Raw genomic sequence first — 19,581 nt, 5'->3', positions numbered from 1 at the left:
GTGGCCCGTTGAGGGGGGCCAATATGCAGAAGTGGCCCTCGGTGAAATTGAGTTTGACACCCCTGTTTTATAGAATGCCAGAATTTTGTTTTGTACAGAGTGAAATCCACAGGGATGATAAATTCTTTGCAAATGAATTTAAAGTTTGCAACACATAATCATGCATAGTTTCTTATGCATGCAAACCTGTAGAGGGTAAATGGATTGAAGCTACACTGTGATTTTCCAATCATACTGGCCATTTAAAGTGCTTTCACTACAGCTATATTTAGCCATTCGCACACATTCATACACCAACACAAAGATCGACAGGCAAATTAAGGTTAAGTGCATTGGCCATGAGCACGTCAACATGTCTTAGGCAGAAGCTGAAGTAAAAAAAATCCTAAACTTTTCGTTTGCCAGTCCCCTCCAAAGGCAGAAAGGATGTTGGTTCACTTGCACTGCTGTTAGCAGGTGCCTAAAAAGTCCCACTGCTCTTAAACGCCCCATGGAAGCTAAAAACCTACTTCTTGAATTAGCACCACCTACTGGTAGCTGTGGGATACTACAAGGAGTATTAAGTATTTTTTTTAAATAAACTTCTTTATATTTTTTTTACATTATCTTGTGCCTGTCCTTAATTGCAGAGGCATATAGAGACTCTGTCTAAACTGATTAAAGTGTGATATCTTCACATCTGGTAATGTTGCATGTATGATTGCATCTCCAGCTCAACCAAACTGAAAAAGAGTTTATTTAAGACATGTAGAGAATTATCTAGCATGAGCATCACATGTTTAGATGCAACATGTTTTTACAAACTCCCCAGTGCCACACAGCCCAGATAAATGTCATGTGAATGTTGCAACAGACAAGACGAGGCAAGAAAGACGAGGCGGGTCCAAAAAGGCCGGTGAGAATCACAGAGAACCACAACCCATTCGTTCAATAGACTGAATTGCTAAATTAATGATTTTATCAAAATGTAAGACATGGTGCATGTGTTAATGGTTTAATCAATAATTAAACAAGGGTTGTTTGCAAAACAGTTAGCTGTTTGCTGCAAGGCTTTACCTGGCTGATTGGATCTGCAGCTCCTTGATTTTGTGTCAGAGGATAAAGTATCCTCCATGGTCATTTCTAATTCAAAAGTCTGCTTTTATAGAGAAATGCTTGTAAGTAAAGTTCAAACATTAAAGTATAACAAGCAGAGGCTACATCATAGGGTGTAAAATGCCTTTGAGGGGTATGCAGGCAAATGTGCAACTGTATGCACAGGAATAGCAGACATTCTCTCTCCCTCATTCCTTCATGTTGTCCTCCAGTTTGAAAGCATTGAATTTTAATTAGTCCAGTAAATTTAAGCTTGTAATGTGAGATCTTAAAAGAGACTGGTATCTATGCTGTAGCTGTAAGACCTGTGAATCGTATCATGTGCTTTGAGGGTGTTGCGTTCAACAAGTGTATCGGCAGAAACGCACCATGCAGGGGAAAATAAAAAAAAAAAGGCTCATTCTGACACAGGAGCTCAGCTCAGGCTTGTTGCGGCACCACTTTAGACGCACCATCTGCTGCACTCCACAGCTGAGCAGACTGCAGCGGCGAAGCAAAGGAAAATATTAACTACGTTCGGCGTGTCTGTGCCTGTGCACCCGCAAGCATCCATCCACCACGGCGGCGTTTGAGGAACAAATAAACGCTCATTATCATCAGCTGCCTTTGTTTTAGTTCAGACGTGTGCGTGTCAGGCCTGCAGAAAAGAAGCGCTGCCTTCCCTTTGGGCTAGTGAGCGCGGCTCGTTTGAGTCCGGCTGATTGGTGCCGGGGGTTGGTGCCTCTGCATAGGCTGATTAATTTGTTAATTAGCTCCAGCAGCTCTTAATGAGATGCCCATACCTCTTCATCCTCCGTCAGGGGAGGAGAGCTGGAGGAGCGCAGGTGGATAATACTTAGACCCCCTACACACACCTATACATACACATCCGAAGTGCTTAGCAGGGAAATGAGTGCAATTCCTCCGACGTGTGAGGCTGTCAATTAAAACTGCAGGTGCTTCGAGGAGCTGGAAGAGGAAAGTAGATGTTCACAACAGTTCAGCAGGGCTAGAGAAGGGATTCAGGCTCATAGGAAATCCACTTCATGTACGAAAGGTAGAGCGTAAAATAGCTGGTAATTCATGTACAAAAGGCAAAATCTGTGTCACTGTATTTGGCTTCAAACACTCAGACTTCCTTGTACTGTCATTTAATGCTTTTAGTATAACTGCTGCTGTTTATTCAGCATTTAGTCTGCTTATAGACACAGACAGTATAGGGTCACTTGCCTTTTGCACACGCATGGACTTTAATTACATCCCAATCTCAGTATGATGGCTCTTATATAATAGCTTAATACCATTTGAGGAAACAGCAGCTTCAACTCTTCTGGAAAGGATTTCCACATGGTTTGGTGCTAGAGGGAATGTTTGACCATCCGACCAGAAGTGAATATCTGAGGTTAGACACTATAGGCTGCTGCATTCTCGGGAGTAATGCTCAGACTCTGATCGCAACCTCCTACTGCCTACATTTCTCATGATTATTCCTTAATCTCAATCTGAATGGAAACTACCAAGACTGAAGACCCCGTTTGGTGCCTGGTCCTGATTCTTCTCCACCCATCACTGCTCATCCTTGCACCTCTTTGAGCTGAGTCTCAACTTTATCATCCTTACCACCTTGAGTCTGCCTCAGATCATCGCAGCGTGAAGTACGCCAGATTATGTTGGGGCTTTAGCAACAAATTCAGCCAAAAGGTGTCCCATCCACTCAAGGTCCACACCTAGTCATCCAGGTTTGTAGGTTTTGCTTGAAGTCTTGGGTCAGTCAGCAAACTGTTCCCACAGTCGGACACATAACACGTCTTGGTATCCTGACGGATTTAACGTTCAGGTCACTGAAACAATAGACCAGACCACAAGTCCTTAAAAACAGACCCAGTCTGTAATCTCCTCTTTATAAAACTTTTGACTCAATGCCTTGAGGCAATGCCGTTCTTCTGGCAACTTCCAACCTCACACTCGTCTACTGAAATGTCAGGAAATATTTACCAAACCATTTGTCTGAACTAATCCAAAGTCCAGCGTGTTTTAAAAACCTCAGATACTCTTTGTCCTCTGTTCTTATCTTCATCTGAAGACTACATGAAGCTTGGAGGTTCGTAACTAGTGACTTTACAGACAGTGGCAAAATCTCAATCCTATGAGTCTGAGCGTCCGCTGACCCCGCTCTCTGATTTTACGTGCCCTACATCTTCCTTGTAGTACAAAGAAAGACTTCCTTGAAATGCTTTAAAGTGGTCTTGATAACAGTTCCTCACGCTTCATGACGTGACCTTTGTGCTTCTCTGTGTGCAGAGAAAGTGGATTTTCTGGCCGTGAAGTGATCTGGCTGTGTGAGGAGGGAAGAAGCAGAAGCTGCGTGTGTTTTGGAGGTAAAGGAGCAGCAGGCGGAGGAGAGCAGGTGTAGCCTGGCTCCCACTCCGCTTGCAGCATCTGCTGCAGGGCCAGCCAGTTACTATAATCGGCCCATGTTTGGCACTTATGTGTGCGTAGAGGAGAGCAACGTCCACAGATGAGTGACTACCTTTTCTCACTTCTCTCCCAGGGCTCCCTGTTTGTTGTTTGATCCGTCCAGCTCCCCCTCCTGAAGTCCTGTGCTGTCTCATCTTATTATGTGTGCGACAGCCAGTTGTCGTTTCACCTTATCCACCCCTGTCCCGTCAATCAGAGCTGCATGGACCAACAATGCCCTCGACATAAAGCAGCCCTGTCCTTGACCCCATCATTCGTCAAATGCAAATGATTTGCATTACTATTCAGATCGCCGGCAGGAATCTCACATGACTCACTCTCTCTCTCTCTCGCTGTGCTGGCCTCAGGTGTAGAGGCAGGTAGATTTGATAGGTTAATGCAGCAGTAATGTCGAGGTAAAAGCCTGAAATAGTCAGGGTTAGCAGAGATCGGCGTCCAGCTGTGTCCCAGGTTAAAATCCATGGAAAGTGGAGGTAAAATAATCCTGTTTTGCTCTGGGGAATATTTTTGCCTCGTAGTTTTTTTGTTCTCTACATTCTGTCGTGTTTTCACAGGTGAGGCTTGTAAAGCAAAGTGTATTGGAGAGCATTAGCAAATACTGGAATATCAGCACTATGGGGAAAACATCCCCACTTTTCCTCATAATTATACACTTGTGAAAATCAGCTCCATTGTTCCCACTTCACATCTGTCTGTGGCCCATTGATAAATATGGGGGAAATGGTATAAAAAAAGCTTGTGACAGACGGGGTCATTACAGTCTGAAGGCTGAAATTTGATTAGATTGTTTGGTAACACTATTTGAAGGGGTGTGCATAAGACTGACACGGCACTGTGATAAACATGACAACACCTGTCATGAACATAAAGGAGTCTTTATGAATGTTTATGACTCATGAAGTGTCATTCAGTAAATAATGACACTTTTAATGCAAAGTTGCTCTAAAAGTTGCATTAAAAGTGATTATTTTTAATCAGGATATCTGCAGGTTTCACCAAGTGAAATTTAAGATTTTTAAGACCTTTTTGATTCCTGTTTAAATGAAATTTAAGACTGAAAAAACTACAACTATAGGGGGGTGGCTCATATGGACAGAAGCAATCCAGTGACAAAAATGAACATCACCCATCCAACAAGTGATACATTTGCAGTTACCCATGACAGATGCAAAGAAAAGCTAGCTAGCAATGGTATATTAGCAGTTAGCTACAGACCGTCTCAAGTCACAAAAACCAGTGAAGATGTCTGCATTAACTTTTGTCTGACTAAAACGTCCTACAAGAAAAAAAAATACCAGCTAAAGATTGAATGGTCCTGCCACAATTAGATTTAAGACCTATGATTAGTCTATTTAAGGCCTACTTACATTTTAAATATGAATGTATGGCATTTTAAGGCCTTAAAACTTAGATAAATTAATTTCAGACCTTTTAAGGATACATGAACACCCTGTTGATTTTCTGATTCAGAAAAAAAATCTGTTGTGTGTCTAGACTTTGCTCCCGCTGTTTTCAGAATAAGTGTATGGAAAATAAACCTGAGCTGCTCCATCCAGCCTGCTTTACAGATTAGTGTCAGACTGGAGGGCGACACACTAAAAGTTTTCAAATAAATGATCAGACGTGAAGATAGGCTTTATATTTTTGATTCCAATTTATTAGGATCAGATAACAAAAAGCAGGGAACGAGACTGGGGGCCTGATCACGCTGCAGGGACGATTAGCTGCTTTTACAAAAAGAAAATGTTGCAGGATTTCTACGCTATTTGCACACTTAACTCTCCATCCATCCTTCAACTGCAGTGCCATGCCTACTTGAGATGAAAGTCTTCAAACAAATGATCCAATATGAATATAACCTTAATATTTTTGACAACAAGAAGCGGAGAAACAAGACTTTATCAAATCATAAAACACGGTGGAGGTAAGATGATGCTGTGGGGATGATTGGATGCGTCTAGAATAAGAAGACGGTTGTTATTTTCGGATCATCCATAAATCCATCTGCCTACTGCAGGAATATCTAAGTTCATATTAAGCTTTGACATTCTTACTTTAAAAATGGAAACAAATAACCTACAACTATAAAATAAAATACTAAATTGTGTAATTTTGTGTAAGGATCAACGTCTAATAGCAACAATATTCAACTTTAAATATTCATGCTGCGTAATTATAGCAAACGGCATGAAAACAATCCAGTACATTAGGCTTGAAAGGGAAAAAGAAAACACAAATTGTACAAAGTGCCTCGCTGCTGTTTTGTTCACCAATATGTTTGTCGCTTTAGGAGAAGCCGAACAAATTAAACAATTTGCAGAAAAAATGAACTCAGACTTCCCTTCCTTTTGTTCATTCGGAGCATTTCTTTCAGGAATACTGAGATCCGCCGGGAGGAAAAGCAAGAAAATCACTCAAGTAGCACAAAACTCAAATCAAAAGGGATTTATCTGCTGCTGCCGTCCAAGCAAATGTTCCCGTTTGAACAGAGCATCAGAGAAACCAACACGGCGCTAACAGAGCAGAGAAACATAAATGTAGAATCATGCCATATGTTAATTATTACGTCTTTATGTTGGCTGATCCAAACAGAGCTCAAAGGCGAACACAAACAGCACCGAGCGTCGCGGCAGACCTCGCATACTAATTCCAACTGCTTTCCCATTTTTTTTCCTGCAGTGTGTGCGCTCGCTGACAGCCTGTCTTTATGGGTGCCAGTACGAACGTTCAGACACACTGGGGATGCTATTCTGGCTCCCAAAACAACACCGCTGTCCCCCATGGGAGAAGCGAGGCTCCCAGTTCGCCCCGTAGAGCCGAGCCGTGATTCAAACGCCTGTCATCTCGCTGTAATGATGATCCATCCGCAGCCATTACCAGCCCATGGTTTCTCACTTACAAAGCTGATTGTTTGACATGTGAAACATACATCAGCATAATCTGCCCCATTAGTCAGTTTTTTTTTTATAAGAGCACCCACAGCAAATCAAGTGGAAAGGAGCGGGACAGAGGGAGCTACGACGCACGAAACAGTCAGAGGGAACAAGAGACGTGAACAAACGAGGACAGAAGAGGGAGAATTTTATGGGACTTAATGATGCGGGCGTGCATAATGTTCACAAACATATTTTCTCTCTACTGGAGAGCAGTTTGGGTTTTGTTGCTTCAGAATGAGACATTTAAATTCATAAATAGTCCTCTTCTACTGAATCCTGCTCCTATTAAGTATTTATATTTGTGCAGCAGCTCAGAGCAGACAAACTTAATCACAGCTCAACAGAAGCTACGTTTTGTTTTCTGTGTGTGTGTGTGTGTGTGTGTGTGTGTGTGTGTGTTATATACTTTACCACAAGATCTGACTGCTTACTTTAAAAAAAAAAACTAACATAAACCATGTTTTCAGTCTGCTTTGATTTCCATTTATTAAAACTTTTATGTTATAAATAGACCTGCTACATCTTCCGTCTGGCTTTGTCTTTTCATTTTACTTTAACTATGAAACTTAAACATCTTTGAATTCAGTTTAATTCGATTCACTTCATCCATCCCACCAAAACGCAGGAGTTCAGCCACCCTGTGGTGAAAAACGGGAAAACTCTGTTTCCGTTTGACTGACTTTAACACCTCTGTATAAAAGTTTAAACAGCGTTTTAATTCTACCAGTAAAATACTCTCTAACTCATGTCTAAATCATCAAAATTTAAAGCTTATTTTGAATTATGCTCTCTTATATCTGCATCCGCCCTGCTGGAGAAGAGTCAGCGAGTCGGTCCTGATCTCGGCATGCAACGATGGCGCCTCGATAAAAATACGGCTCTGGAAACAAAACAAAGAACCAACTGCACTGAAAACCTCCTGATTTCTCCATCAAATATCGATTTCTGATCTCTTCCTGAGTTAAAACATTACTATTGTTGTTTCTAAATCAATATGAACTTGTTTTCTTTGCATTATTTGAGATGTGAAAGCACTGGATCTTTCTTTTTTTCTTATTCTGACCATTTCTCATTTTCTGCTAAAAGATATTAAATTTTTGCTTGAAATTTCAGACATGTTGTCATTAGTTTATAGAATAAAAGAACAATGTTCATTTTACTCAAACATAATCCTACAAAGAGTAAAATCTGAGAAACTGGTCATTTTAAGTAGTCTGTGTGTATTTATAGCAACACAAGATACTTTACAAGCAGGTTTGATTTAAATGTAGGTCTATTTAATTCACTCAGAACCAAAACAAATGTCATTCTTTGCAAAACGGTCCTGTCAGATAAGATAACGATGTCCAGCAGTGACAGGGCAGATTAATCAGGCAGATTAAACCTAAAAGTGAGTAAAATCGATCAGACCAAATAGACTCGTGAGTAACTACTGCTACAAACTCAAACTCTACGCCATAAAGATCAAGAGGAGAAAGAATCATGTGGATGTTTTAACCGAGTTAAAAATAACATTAAAGATTACATTTAGGGCATCACTTTCAAAGTAAAAAAGCGCCTCTACAAGGACTTTACAAGCATTTTACCTTGTAAAGATTAGAAGAAAATAAAAACAGAATAAACAACATGATTCAAGAAGAGTTTGAAGACGATCAGCTTTGAATATTCCCGTGTGAAGGGTTTTGTCCATCCACAGGGACGGGCTGAAACCCTTTCATCCATGTTCTCCTTACATTCAGCATGAAACACTGATGTGAGGGTTTCCTGAGCCAGAGGAGTAAAACTATAGGAGGAAGCAAAGAAGAAACCAGGCTGGTCCAAAGGAGAACGGATGATTTACACAGTTGGATTTTGATCCAGAGAGTCAAACGTATGAAAGAAAAAACGGTCACTGAGCGAGTCGGCGTGTGAACTTCACCTGCTCATGGGATCGCACGTGTGTGACGAAGGCCGGCTGACGTGCTAATCACCTCTCGGGGTGGAGTAGAGCAGCCTGTCCTCGTTCTCAAAGTCACACTCCGCAGCACCCCGCACACACACACACACTCGCACTCTTAAGACACCGCAGTCCTCCTTCCACCCTCCTCACAATGAGTCAATAGGACTGTGCTCATCAATTCTGTCGAGGGTTGCTATGGAGACTGAGAACAGTGTGTGTGTGTGTGTGTGTCTTCGGTGGAGGCGCGCGTGTGTGTGTCGGTGTGTGTCTTAATATCTTCTCTGGTCCCGTCAGGTCACGTTTCATCCTGATTTCCCCTCGCGCGCACATTAGAGACCCCCCACCGAAGCCTTGAGCAGGCATTTCTCACATTCACACTCCTTGAATACCGATAGGAAAATAACAATGTGTGTGTGTGTGTGTGTGTGTGTGTGTGTGTGTCATAGTAACGTTGAGGATTCCTGAAGTCACATGTGTGTGTGTGTGTGTGCAGTCGGTGTTCAAAAGCCGGTTGCATTGCTGCAGAAGATCTCTGCAGCATGCAGTGCAAACGTTACAGAACATGCACGGCTGCTGTGCGTGTGTGTGTGTGTGTGTGTGTGTGTGTGTGTGTCTGCATGTTCAGAAAGCGGCTCTGCAGGTTTTATTTTTAGCATCACAGGCAAACTGAGACCCCCCCCCTCCATCCTCCGTCCTCCTCCCCTCCCTCTCCTTTTGCTCTCTGCCCTCGCTCTCGTCTCATCTCTCGTTCCATGCTGTGTGTATCTTGCTTATGATCACAAGCGCTGTATGCCGAAGCTTCAGCGCTCACCGCTAATGTCTGAATGAATGCAAGCTCTCACTTTCATGTCCCGCATCAGAAGAGGCGGCACGTACAAAACCTCGCAGGAGCGGAGGTGACGTCTGAACTGTAAGCCTCCCTGTCGCTACGGCAGCCAAGCCAAGGTCAAGTGCTCAGTGGCCTGGTAAAGCTTTTCATTACATATTTAAATCCACCAAATTCCCCACAGAGACCGCCTGCTGCTCTCCGCTTCCTCCCTCCAAACTCGCCTTTTCTCTGTATTTTTCTAAATTCGCATATGGACAGAACGAAGCGGGTCCCGCCGTCTGAGCGTCGCTGTGATGGGTAACATTTGCGTGATGCCAGCAGGGCTGCAGATGCAGCTGTTTGTGAGGATGCCAGCAGAAACAGACAGGCGGGCGAAATACCACCTCCCTCAGTAAGCCAGATGGAAATGAAGACTGGGGTTTAGATTCACGCAAACTCAATTACCGCCACGCGCTTTGGGTCCGTTGGTTGGCCTTAAGTTTTCAAATGCATGCTCCATCAAATACACACACAACTTTCACGCTTGATGAACATCCAGCTCAGTACGACTCACACATTACGTTCATTTTCTGGTTTTTTCTTCTGCTAGAGCAGAAAATGAGTAATAAAAAGTGGGGTTAAAATTGATAGTTAGTCAAAGAAACAGGAAGAGAAGGAAAATGTGATTTCTCACACTGTGAGAGCAAAATAACTGCTAAAATAAATCATACAAGTCTGTAAAAAAAGCTGTGATCACCAGCCTCGGCTGCTGTTAGTGGCATTCCCCAAGGCTTATTACTAGGCCCCCTTCTGTTTCTTATTTTTACATATGTCTTTGTCACACTTTTAGGAAATATGACTTTAATTCCCTTTTTTTTGATTATTTTATTTATGATTTTATACAGAATAAGACATGCAGTACAATCAACAAGTCAAACAATACCGTTTATAAACTCCAATCCCTTCCCACTAAATATAATAACTATAATAAAATGAAAGGTTATTAAAAGGGTTTAATGCACAATGTGACAAATATGAACTGAAAAAGAAACCTGATGTTTAATATTTGAGGCAAGAGACGCATCTAGATGAAGCAGGCAAGGATCCCAAATCTTCAAAAAGATTTTGTATGTTTTTTCTTAGATTATATGTAATTTTTCCAGGGGAAAGCAACTAATATGACTTTAATTGTTGAGTTGTGTGATCAAACAGAGAACAAAATCTGTTTTGGAAAAACTTGTTAAAATGCTCTCGATTTATTGCCAATAAATAAGGTTATGAGTTCGTGCGTCCTTCTTGTTAGCGCCTCAGATTTTGAGAACCAGGAAAGCGCCGTCCTTCCCGTTCTCACTCTCAGTAAAACAAGCAGCTGTAGATGCAGGCGAACATGTTCTGGTTGAACCATTTCCTCCTCCGTCAACCAGACAGACTTCAGCTGGTGCAAAACGCAGCTGCTTGATGCTGCGACTCCCATCCTCCAACAACTTCCCTGTGAAATGCAATATCGATTCCAACTTTCAAGTCTCTCTTCTGTATATTGTTACTGTTCCGCCTGTCGAGTGGCGCCTCGTCTTTGGAAACCTCTGAGATGATATAAGATACTTTAACGTCCATGAAACTTACATGAAGTGGAGCATTTTCTGCAAGAAAAGACGATACAGGCGGATTCTGTTAAATTAATCTTCATCAATGCATCAAATTTACAACCCTGTATTTTTTTTTGCTCCAAAGCAAACATTTTTAATATTGCTTTTAATATTTCATTTTTGTATTTATTTACACTGTGTTGACTATGTTCATGAGTGCCTGTATTATCAATTTGTCCTTAATTGACTTCCTTGGATGTCTAGAAACGATGAATATAATTAGCATTTATTATCAGTCTTGTGCTAATTCGTACTCGTGTTATTATTACTATCATCAAAATGACCCCTAACAGCGATTGTGAACTCCGTCTCCAGCTTGTAAAGATGAAAGATCCAGTCGGGTTCGGAGGCTTGTGAAAGCCTGCAGGCTGCGCTTGGAGGCAGAGCTGTGATGAGGCTGCAGCGCCTTCAAAAAAATACAATTAACGGGAAGAAAGGGGAACTGGAGGACATGTTGGAGCAGCTGCAATCACTGACGCAACGATCACAACGAGAACAAATCAGCAGGGTAACTGTTTCTGCATGTTTTTATTACCGATAGCTGCATAAAATGTGTCTGTTAAAATGCATGTAAGTGTTTATGAAGTCATGACGTTGTTATTAGATGATAGAGGGAGAAGCCAAAAGCCAAAGGTATATTTTTATTATCTTAGAGAACAACCCTGAATATTTAGGCAAAATATTCAAAATCAAATATTAAACTCAGATCTTCCGTATTTAAAAAGGTAATGCAGCTATTCCATCCAGACAGAAGCATTTATAAATCCTTTATAACTCGCTTTTTGACTACAGTGTGCAAACTTTGGGTTCCAAATAGTTTAATTACTTTGTGAAAGTACTAAAGGTAAGACGGGAAGGATAAAGGGGGAAGGTCTGACGATTTCTGGACGAAGATCAAGGAGGATTTTCAAGTAAGTAGGACAAGCCTGAACCCCCGTTGGTAAGAGTGAAAAAAAAAGAGGATATTTGGAGGTGAAAGTGGAGGAAGAGCAGAAATCTGTGGAATGAGAAGCTTTTATTCTGAAGGGTGAAGTCTGAGTGGGGAAGGTTTGGCTGTGGTTTCCCAGTTTTTTATTACTTTTATTAATGCTGCTTTTCGCGTTACAGCTTCCTGCACACTTACTGGCACTCGCACTAAAGATGCAATAAAGGCCTTAAGATAAATTTAACGTGAAGCGATGAAGCGTAATTACACAACATCACTGGTACAAGGAATTGACAAGAAAGTTGATGATTCTTTTTAGTTTCAAACCAAGAGCTTTACATATTAAAGAGAGCTACCTAACTTTCCTTATTTATAGAAGTGGATCACTAATTCTGCCTCATTTTTAAAGATTTTAAGACTCCAGTGGCTTTATTGAGCCTTACCAGACATAGTAGAGGAGAAGAAAAGTGTCGGGAATTGAACCCAGGATCACCAACTTTCTTCTAAAATCTGACAAATTAAATGATTTGTAGCTTCGTTTTCTTATAAAATCTTGTGTTTTGCTGCTCTAGGCTATTTTCCGTGTAGCTGTGAAGGAAAAAGTGGACTTTAGAATTGAAAATGTTGCTGACTCGTTATCTAGAAACGTTTAAATTTAATCTAAACCTCTTAACCTATTCAAGTAAGGAACACAACTGGTTGCCTAAACTTGTCCTTAGACGCTTAAAGAAATTTAAATTAAAACAAACTGGAAATTTAACAATGAATAAGATGAATAAATGGAGAAATAAACACACAATAGCCGTGTTTGCATTATAAATGCACACAAAACTGTTTTCAATATTATGCTAATGTAGAAAAAACACAATTTTGCAATTGTGGTGTTTCTATTAAATAAAAAATAAGTTTGAATGAGTTTGTTCATGAGATAACGAATTAGAAAACACACCGCATCGTCTTCCTCGCGGTTTGCACCAACAACATTCGGTTGTTGATCATGTGACTGACAAGGTGTTTCCATTGCAGTTTTTCAAAATAAAATAATTTCAATATGGCCAAAAAAACACTAGGAGTTTTTTCAAAATGTTTGTGTTTCCTTTAAGCAAATGTAGTTTCAAAATGTCAAACTGTGGAACTGTGTGGTCAGTGGAAATGCTGCTTGTGAAATCATTTCCAGCTGTATTTGTTATGCATATGCAGACGTTTTACTAGAGGCTGAAGAACTTAATGCTGTCAAAATACTGAAATAGTGAAAATCCCATCTTCCATCTTGTTATCTTTTTAATTCAGAACAACACAGTTGAAGTAAAGCCCTGCTGTGCATAAATGGTACTGATCAGTGTGTTAATAAAAAGTTTTTTCAAGCATATAAATCAAATTTAGATAAACTTTTTTACAGAAATGACACGTGCTGCTCTAGTCAGTGAATCTTTCTCCCTTTGTTTAAGTTGCTGTTGGTTTTCTGGCTGATCCCACTTTGCCCAGCATACAGCTGGGAGAGGAACTGGTTTCATCTGGCTGCATGAACAGGGTGAGGGTCTGCTGAAGGTCTGGTTTGTCTGCTGCTTGGAGACGTGATGCGAAGCGGAGGCGGCTTCCCAGAAACAGATGTTTTGGCAGATTTGTTGTAAATCTGTCCTTGGTGTTTCCGTCAGAAAGGTTAAGTGGGTTTTTTCAGAGCATGGTCTTTTCTTTCATTCCAGGTTTTCCTTTCATTTAAAGTTACATAATAATAAAAATAATAGTGTTGACATCTTTGGAGAATTATTACTTAATGGTTATGTGGAAAAAATTACTTTTTTCTTAATTTGAGTTTAATAAAAAAGAAAAAAACATTTTTTCTCTTCACAACAGGATTCAGTTTGTCCAAGTTCACCAAATACACAAACATCGACCGTCTGAATTTATTTGGATTCAGGCCATTGACCTTTGACCTAAAGTCTAGAAATTGTAATAATAAAATAATTTTTATTGACACATTTACAAACACAAACTGTTTCAGATTTAAAACAGTGGTTCTTAAGAAACATTTTTTAAAAACATGAGATTGAAACCAAAAAGTGTTGCAACAAATCACAAACATTATGTAATATATCGATACTTGTGGTATCAAAAGCATCTGTTTTCCTTACTTGTAGAAGTTGGAGTCACGAGTTTCTAACGTAACGTTTTGGGTTTGAAACCAAAGTTTGGGCTGCTATAAAACACATCTTGATATTCAGAGTATCATTAGCAGCACCCTGAGATTTTGTCCAATTAATCATTCTCGTCAATAGAAAATCTGCAGTGAGTTTAAATCTCTAAATTAATGAACTTTACAGACACAGTGATTGCATTCGGTTTAAGACTGATACTCGACGGCCACGACTCTCTAACACAACGTGGTTAGATTTCTGTCTGTCTGTAAACACTAAATAGCCACCATTCATTTGGTGTGAGTTTTCTCACGCCTGTATCAACAGTTCCTGCCTCGCCTTTCCAAATCGGCATGTCGGATTGCTGAGGCAAGAACGGCAAACAGCAGAAACCGTCACATGGCGTATCTGCAGCGCGGACATTGATATGCATGAGTTCGCGCCGCCACACGTGCTCAAAGAAAACCACAACACACACAAAATGCACATTTCCAACCCCTCACACACTGACTCCTCTGTCTCTGTCAAAGGAAAATGGAATCCATCACATACAGGATGCATGGGGGTGAAAGATTACTCACATTTCTCCCAATCAGAGCCAAATTGCTCTGGATGGCTCTCGTATTTGGAAGATAGAGCTGGCTGTGTCTTTGCATGCAAATAACAAAGTCGGCCTCTCAATTTGCTTTCTCCTTGACTTAAAGAACGTGTTGAAGGACTGTCGCTGAGTCTCTGCTGAAAACGTTAGGAATCTGCAAGGGAAGTAATTCATGCTGCAGATCGTACTGCATAAATCTGCTCATCATGATAAGATGCAGCTGGAAGGTGGGACTCCTGCCTTGCAGCTAAAAGGTTGAGAGTTCAAATCTCTGCATGAAGTCTGAATGTTCTCGGAAAGGCACGTAGAGGAACTGGATGTTTTTAGGGATTTATGTTTTTAAGACGTTTTGCAATCAGTTTCTCTTTTTCTTTAGGATTACTGCAAACCTCATAAAGAGAAACTCTAAAATCTGCATGACTGAGTTCTGTGGAGGAAATCTGTCTCATCAACACATTTAGTGGCAATTAGCATCAGCCACAAATGGATTAAAGTATCGACAGAACCCTGAAACAAACGATGCCGTCTTCTGACTTCATGCAATAACGTTTCATTCCTGTGGTTTGGGAAGTAATTTCAAAGGAGCAGAAGGCATTAAAGGCGTGTTGGATGTAAGTTCCTAAAAAAGACAGCAGTCTCTTACTGACACTGCTGCACGTTTTGACGTAGCAACAACTCCAGGTTTCATTCTGCTCAGGAGGTTTCTCTCTACGTTGAGCAGATCAACCAACGACTGTTACTGTTCCAAAATTCAGAAAGTAAATCCGACATATTACTTTAATTACAACTTTACTTGCTTGGTTTTTAGACCATAATTTGAGTAAGCTTTTGCTCAACGTCTTGTAAACATTAAGACAAGTACAAATCATCTAGAATATGTGATTGATAGGATAGAGCAGGAGCATTTATCGTGTGCTGCTCCAGTAAACGTCGGCATCTTACTTCCCTTCTTTCCTCTTCAATAAAAGCTGCCAACTCCCCTATTTAGACTGTAATAAGTAGATTAACACAACTTTATGCTGTTTGGCTTTCTGTGCGTTGCATTGCTGGCTTATTAAACGCGCCGCAAAAGCCTGAGCCCGGCAATCAAGCAAATCATTTTGGCCCCATTCTGAATTTCAGGTTTCCTACAGTGATAAAACTGAAACATCCGCGGTTTTAAACAGTAAAATGTGAAAAACGTTCACAACGATCTGGATCTGTTTGCATAAACAAGCAAAATGTGGATGTCATCCAACAAGCATTGAAAACCAACAAAGCTGTCTTTAAAAGGAAGAATTGAACTGAAACGCTTTGTCACATCTGACTGTGTTTTCATTTCCATTCAGCCCCAGCCTACAATCACAGCCAAAACTTTGGAAGATTTGGCAGAAAATACAACCTTTTGCATGTTTGTTGAGGAAAATCAACAACAGTATCAAACAAAAACCTTCAAATCACTTAAAAGTAGACAGAATTATTTATAAGGGGTAATAATAAGTTAGCAGGTTCTGATAGAAATCTCAGCTTGAACAGCCGCAGCTTCCTCCATGGCAAACACTGTAAAACATTTCAAAGTGGTTTAACTTGAAAGTGAAAGTCCACCTGCTGCCTTGAAAATGCAATTTGAGAAAATAGTTTTTTGTTTTAACTCAGACATTAAAGCTCATGAAGTTGATTTAACAACAAGAGACGAGTCGTCTAAACATTGTTTTTTTTAAGTTCATTAATCTTGAATTGTGAGTTTTAACTTAATGCTGCAATTTAAACCAAACAATTATTTCACAAAAGGCAAGAAAAAAATCTGCCCTCACCTCGTTAAAGAGACGCATTTCTGTATTATTTTACTCACAATATCAAGTTAAAAATAACCAATTACTTTCATTTAGAATAATTTAAATTCTTGTTTCAAACTGTATGAAGAAAATTTCTGATCTAACAATGACTTTTATTAAACATCACAACGAATTCAGCTCAGAAGCATTTAGTGTGAAAAGGACATTAAAATAAACATTTAATCTAATAAAACACAAGAGTCAGATCAACAACACACTTCCATCTCAGGATACAAAAACATGGCGCTTATTTTAAGTGTTAACCTGAAAATTAACAAAAAGTTATCACAACTTTATTACTCTAAGTTTGTCTTTCGCAAACTCACGCATTTAGGTTCGAGATCTAAAACTCACTAGATTTATTTGACTTAAAGAGTAGAATATATTAGACAAAACTAAATATGACTCAAATGTTTTGCAGTGAACAGGGCTGAGAAACGGGTCGATTCTCTGACGGCGTCACCATCTCAACATCTGCACTCATTCGCTAATAATCACATTACACATGGCATTTTCCTTCAAAAAAAACTTTGAATTCAATAATGAAGGACTGCAAACCAAACACTTTGGATAATTGCATGCAAATGAAAATGTGTCACCGCTATAAAAGCAGGGTAAGTGCTGCAAAAACAATGTAAGAGCAGCACCAAACAAATCAGAGCCTGGCAGCTTCTTTCTTCTCCGCTCTCTGTTTCTTTCTGGAAGCAGCTTCCAGGAGCCCACTCGCTTTGCAGCTAATGAAATATCTAATGCACTTAGTTTCTTTTGCTTCGCACCTGCCTCCTCAGAGGCATGTTCCTCCTCTCAGAGCTAAATTACTTGATCTCAATGGAGCGAGACAGACTGCGGTGAGCAACAAATGGGCGGGGAAGACGAGCACTTCCAGCGAAGAGATGACGAGCTCGCGGAGGAGCCGCTAGACGGATCTTCTCCGGTTTGCATACGGCCGATCTGAGATCGAGCGGCGCAGGCTGCTTGTTGTTTGCAGCGCTTGGCCCGTAAAGCCTCCCTCAACACACGTCCCCAATCCATCAGTTTTCCTCTCTCTACGTCGAGAACAACAAAACCGAGTCCTGAACGACTCTCCGGGGGGTATCCCCGGCTTTCTTTTTAACATCCCTGCTCTTTTTGGAGAGACTTTTACAGCTATTTAGGGATTGGTGTTGTTAAAATTATTTATAAGAAGCATTTCTGTGTCTGATTCACATCCTGTTGACCCGCTTTACATCCCAGCTCACGAAGCAATTCCTGTGACCGGTGCCGTCGAGCAGATAATGCAGCTGCTTCATAGATATCAGAATGAAATCCACTTCATGGAAAGATAGCAGCGGAGGCCAGAGTGTATTTAAGGTCAGGAATATTTGCCCTTCGAGCGCACGGTCGTATTAAACAAATGTCAGCTGGTGAACCTTATTGCATTAAAGCTGAAAGGTCATAACATGAGACGACCACTAAAGGTTAAATATTTAGTGAGTTAGAACTGAACCAGCAGCAACATTGTTACCGACAGGAGCTAACGCTCGCATTCAGAGTGACTGAGTTCTGACTTGTGAATCTAAAACTCAAAACCAAGCAACATTTTTGCCCTTCCTTATTCCCAGACTTATTATAGTACTTTAAAGGCGAAGTATTATGTATTTTCCATGTGATAGCATAATGAAGTGACTATGTTAACCTCAGTTGTTATAAAAACTGAGGTTTTACTTCTTAATTTAACGCCTTGAAATCGGGACTCTGTCTCTTTAAAAACCCCTGCTCTTTCTGAAACTCCGCCTTCAGGAAGTCATCACAACATGGCTCCTCTATTAACCCTTTAACAAAGTTTTTACCAGCAGTTCACTGAGCGGTAGCTCCTATGATGAGCTCAGTAGATGCTCAGTTTCACCAGCTGTTTGCTAATTGCTGCTGGCTAGTCTGAAGGAGCCGAGTCACTGGGGAGTGCTGCTTTTTCCACAGCTGTCATGGAGATTAAATGATTTCTCAAAGCTGCATTAAAGAATCACGGCAACACTACAGCTTTGTTTTTGATATAACATTAAAACATATCAATTTTACATAACACTGCCCCTTTAAAAGGTCCTAATCAAAGGTCATGAAAGACTTTTGGAAGTATTTTAAAAGCTAATTAGAAATGTGGGAGGAATCCCATTCCTTTGAAGACAAAGAGTGTCCAGAAACCACAAGTTTGCTGAAGTGAACCTTCAACAAACTTCTTTAATTACACAATCAGAGCCTTTAGAAAGAAATATTCAGCTGCTGATAGAACAAGCAGTTATGATCAATGTCTGCACTGGCTGTCATTAAACTGATGCATTTTTATTAAAGTCATCCATCATCAGCGTAATCAATGCAGATGAAAGATGTTTGGTCTGCTGTGAGAAACCGTCTGCTGTGTTCTCATACATAACTGATGAGCAAACGGGGAGCAAGTAAGCGAACGAGCGCGTTGGTGTGTGTGTGTGTGTGTGTGTGTGTGTGTATTGTTACGGACGGGAACGCCCGCAGGGGGTTTGACGGATCGCTCACCGAGCACGCCCAGTCGGTAGTTCATGGTCACCACGATCACGTTGCCGTAGGCGGCGAGGACGCTGGCGTCAAACATGTTCCCGGTGCCCTCCATGTAGGAGCCGCCGTGGATGAACAGCATGACGGGCTTCTTCCTGCGATCGCGGATATCTGCACACACAAAACACACAAAGGGTGAGCGCCCGAAGAAGCCAATAGATATGTTTGTACTTCCTGTTTTGATCAAACATGTTGGGCTGTAATAAATTAACAGCAAATCGTTCAGGTGAGCGAACAAATGAATCTTTCCTCCTACTGGATGTCGGTGCTACAAAATGGATCTTTAATGTACTTGGAGCACCTTTTAATGTCACGACGCCTGCAGAAAAACATTTGCTGAAAAGTCCTGACTGACAGTAATGAAAGAGAAATGTTGTCAACAAACCCACGGGGAGAACTAAGTACACCCTAAGGATGGGAAAGAATTTAAAATGAAAAGAAGCAGCCAGCTGCTGCTAATGAAAATTATCAGCAGGTTTGAAAAGCTCTAGAAAAACAAAAGATTTGGGAGTTTTCTACAAAGAAGTTATCGATTAATTAGTTTAGCTTAACGATTAATTAATAAGCATTCAATTTGTTTAAGATGTTATGGGCCATAATGGGCTAAATTTATCATATAAGTATTAAATACTTTATGTAACAAAGTAAGTCAACTAAGAGTAT

General features: G+C 40.6%; 1 protein-coding gene across 1 annotated transcript in view; it reads right to left on the bottom strand.

Annotated features, from left to right (window-relative positions):
• The window catches only part of LOC106936122 (neuroligin-2-like), a 91,363-nt gene extending 72,336 nt beyond the window's left edge, over window positions 1–19,027 (bottom strand). The window contains exon 1 of the mRNA XM_015016949.1: window positions 18,880–19,027. Coding sequence (XP_014872435.1) covers window positions 18,880–19,000 — 121 coding nt within the window. The 5' untranslated portion in view covers window positions 19,001–19,027. The remainder of the gene's footprint in view (window positions 1–18,879) is intronic.
• Between the last annotated feature and the right edge of the window lie 554 nt (window positions 19,028–19,581).

The sequence above is a fragment of the Poecilia latipinna genome, unplaced genomic scaffold (assembly GCF_001443285.1).
Source record: "Poecilia latipinna isolate Pla-1442-1.1 unplaced genomic scaffold, P_latipinna-1.0 Scaffold2081, whole genome shotgun sequence".
NCBI classification, from domain to species: Eukaryota; Metazoa; Chordata; class Actinopteri; order Cyprinodontiformes; family Poeciliidae; genus Poecilia; species Poecilia latipinna.
This window is presented reverse-complemented; position numbering and strand designations above follow the sequence as displayed.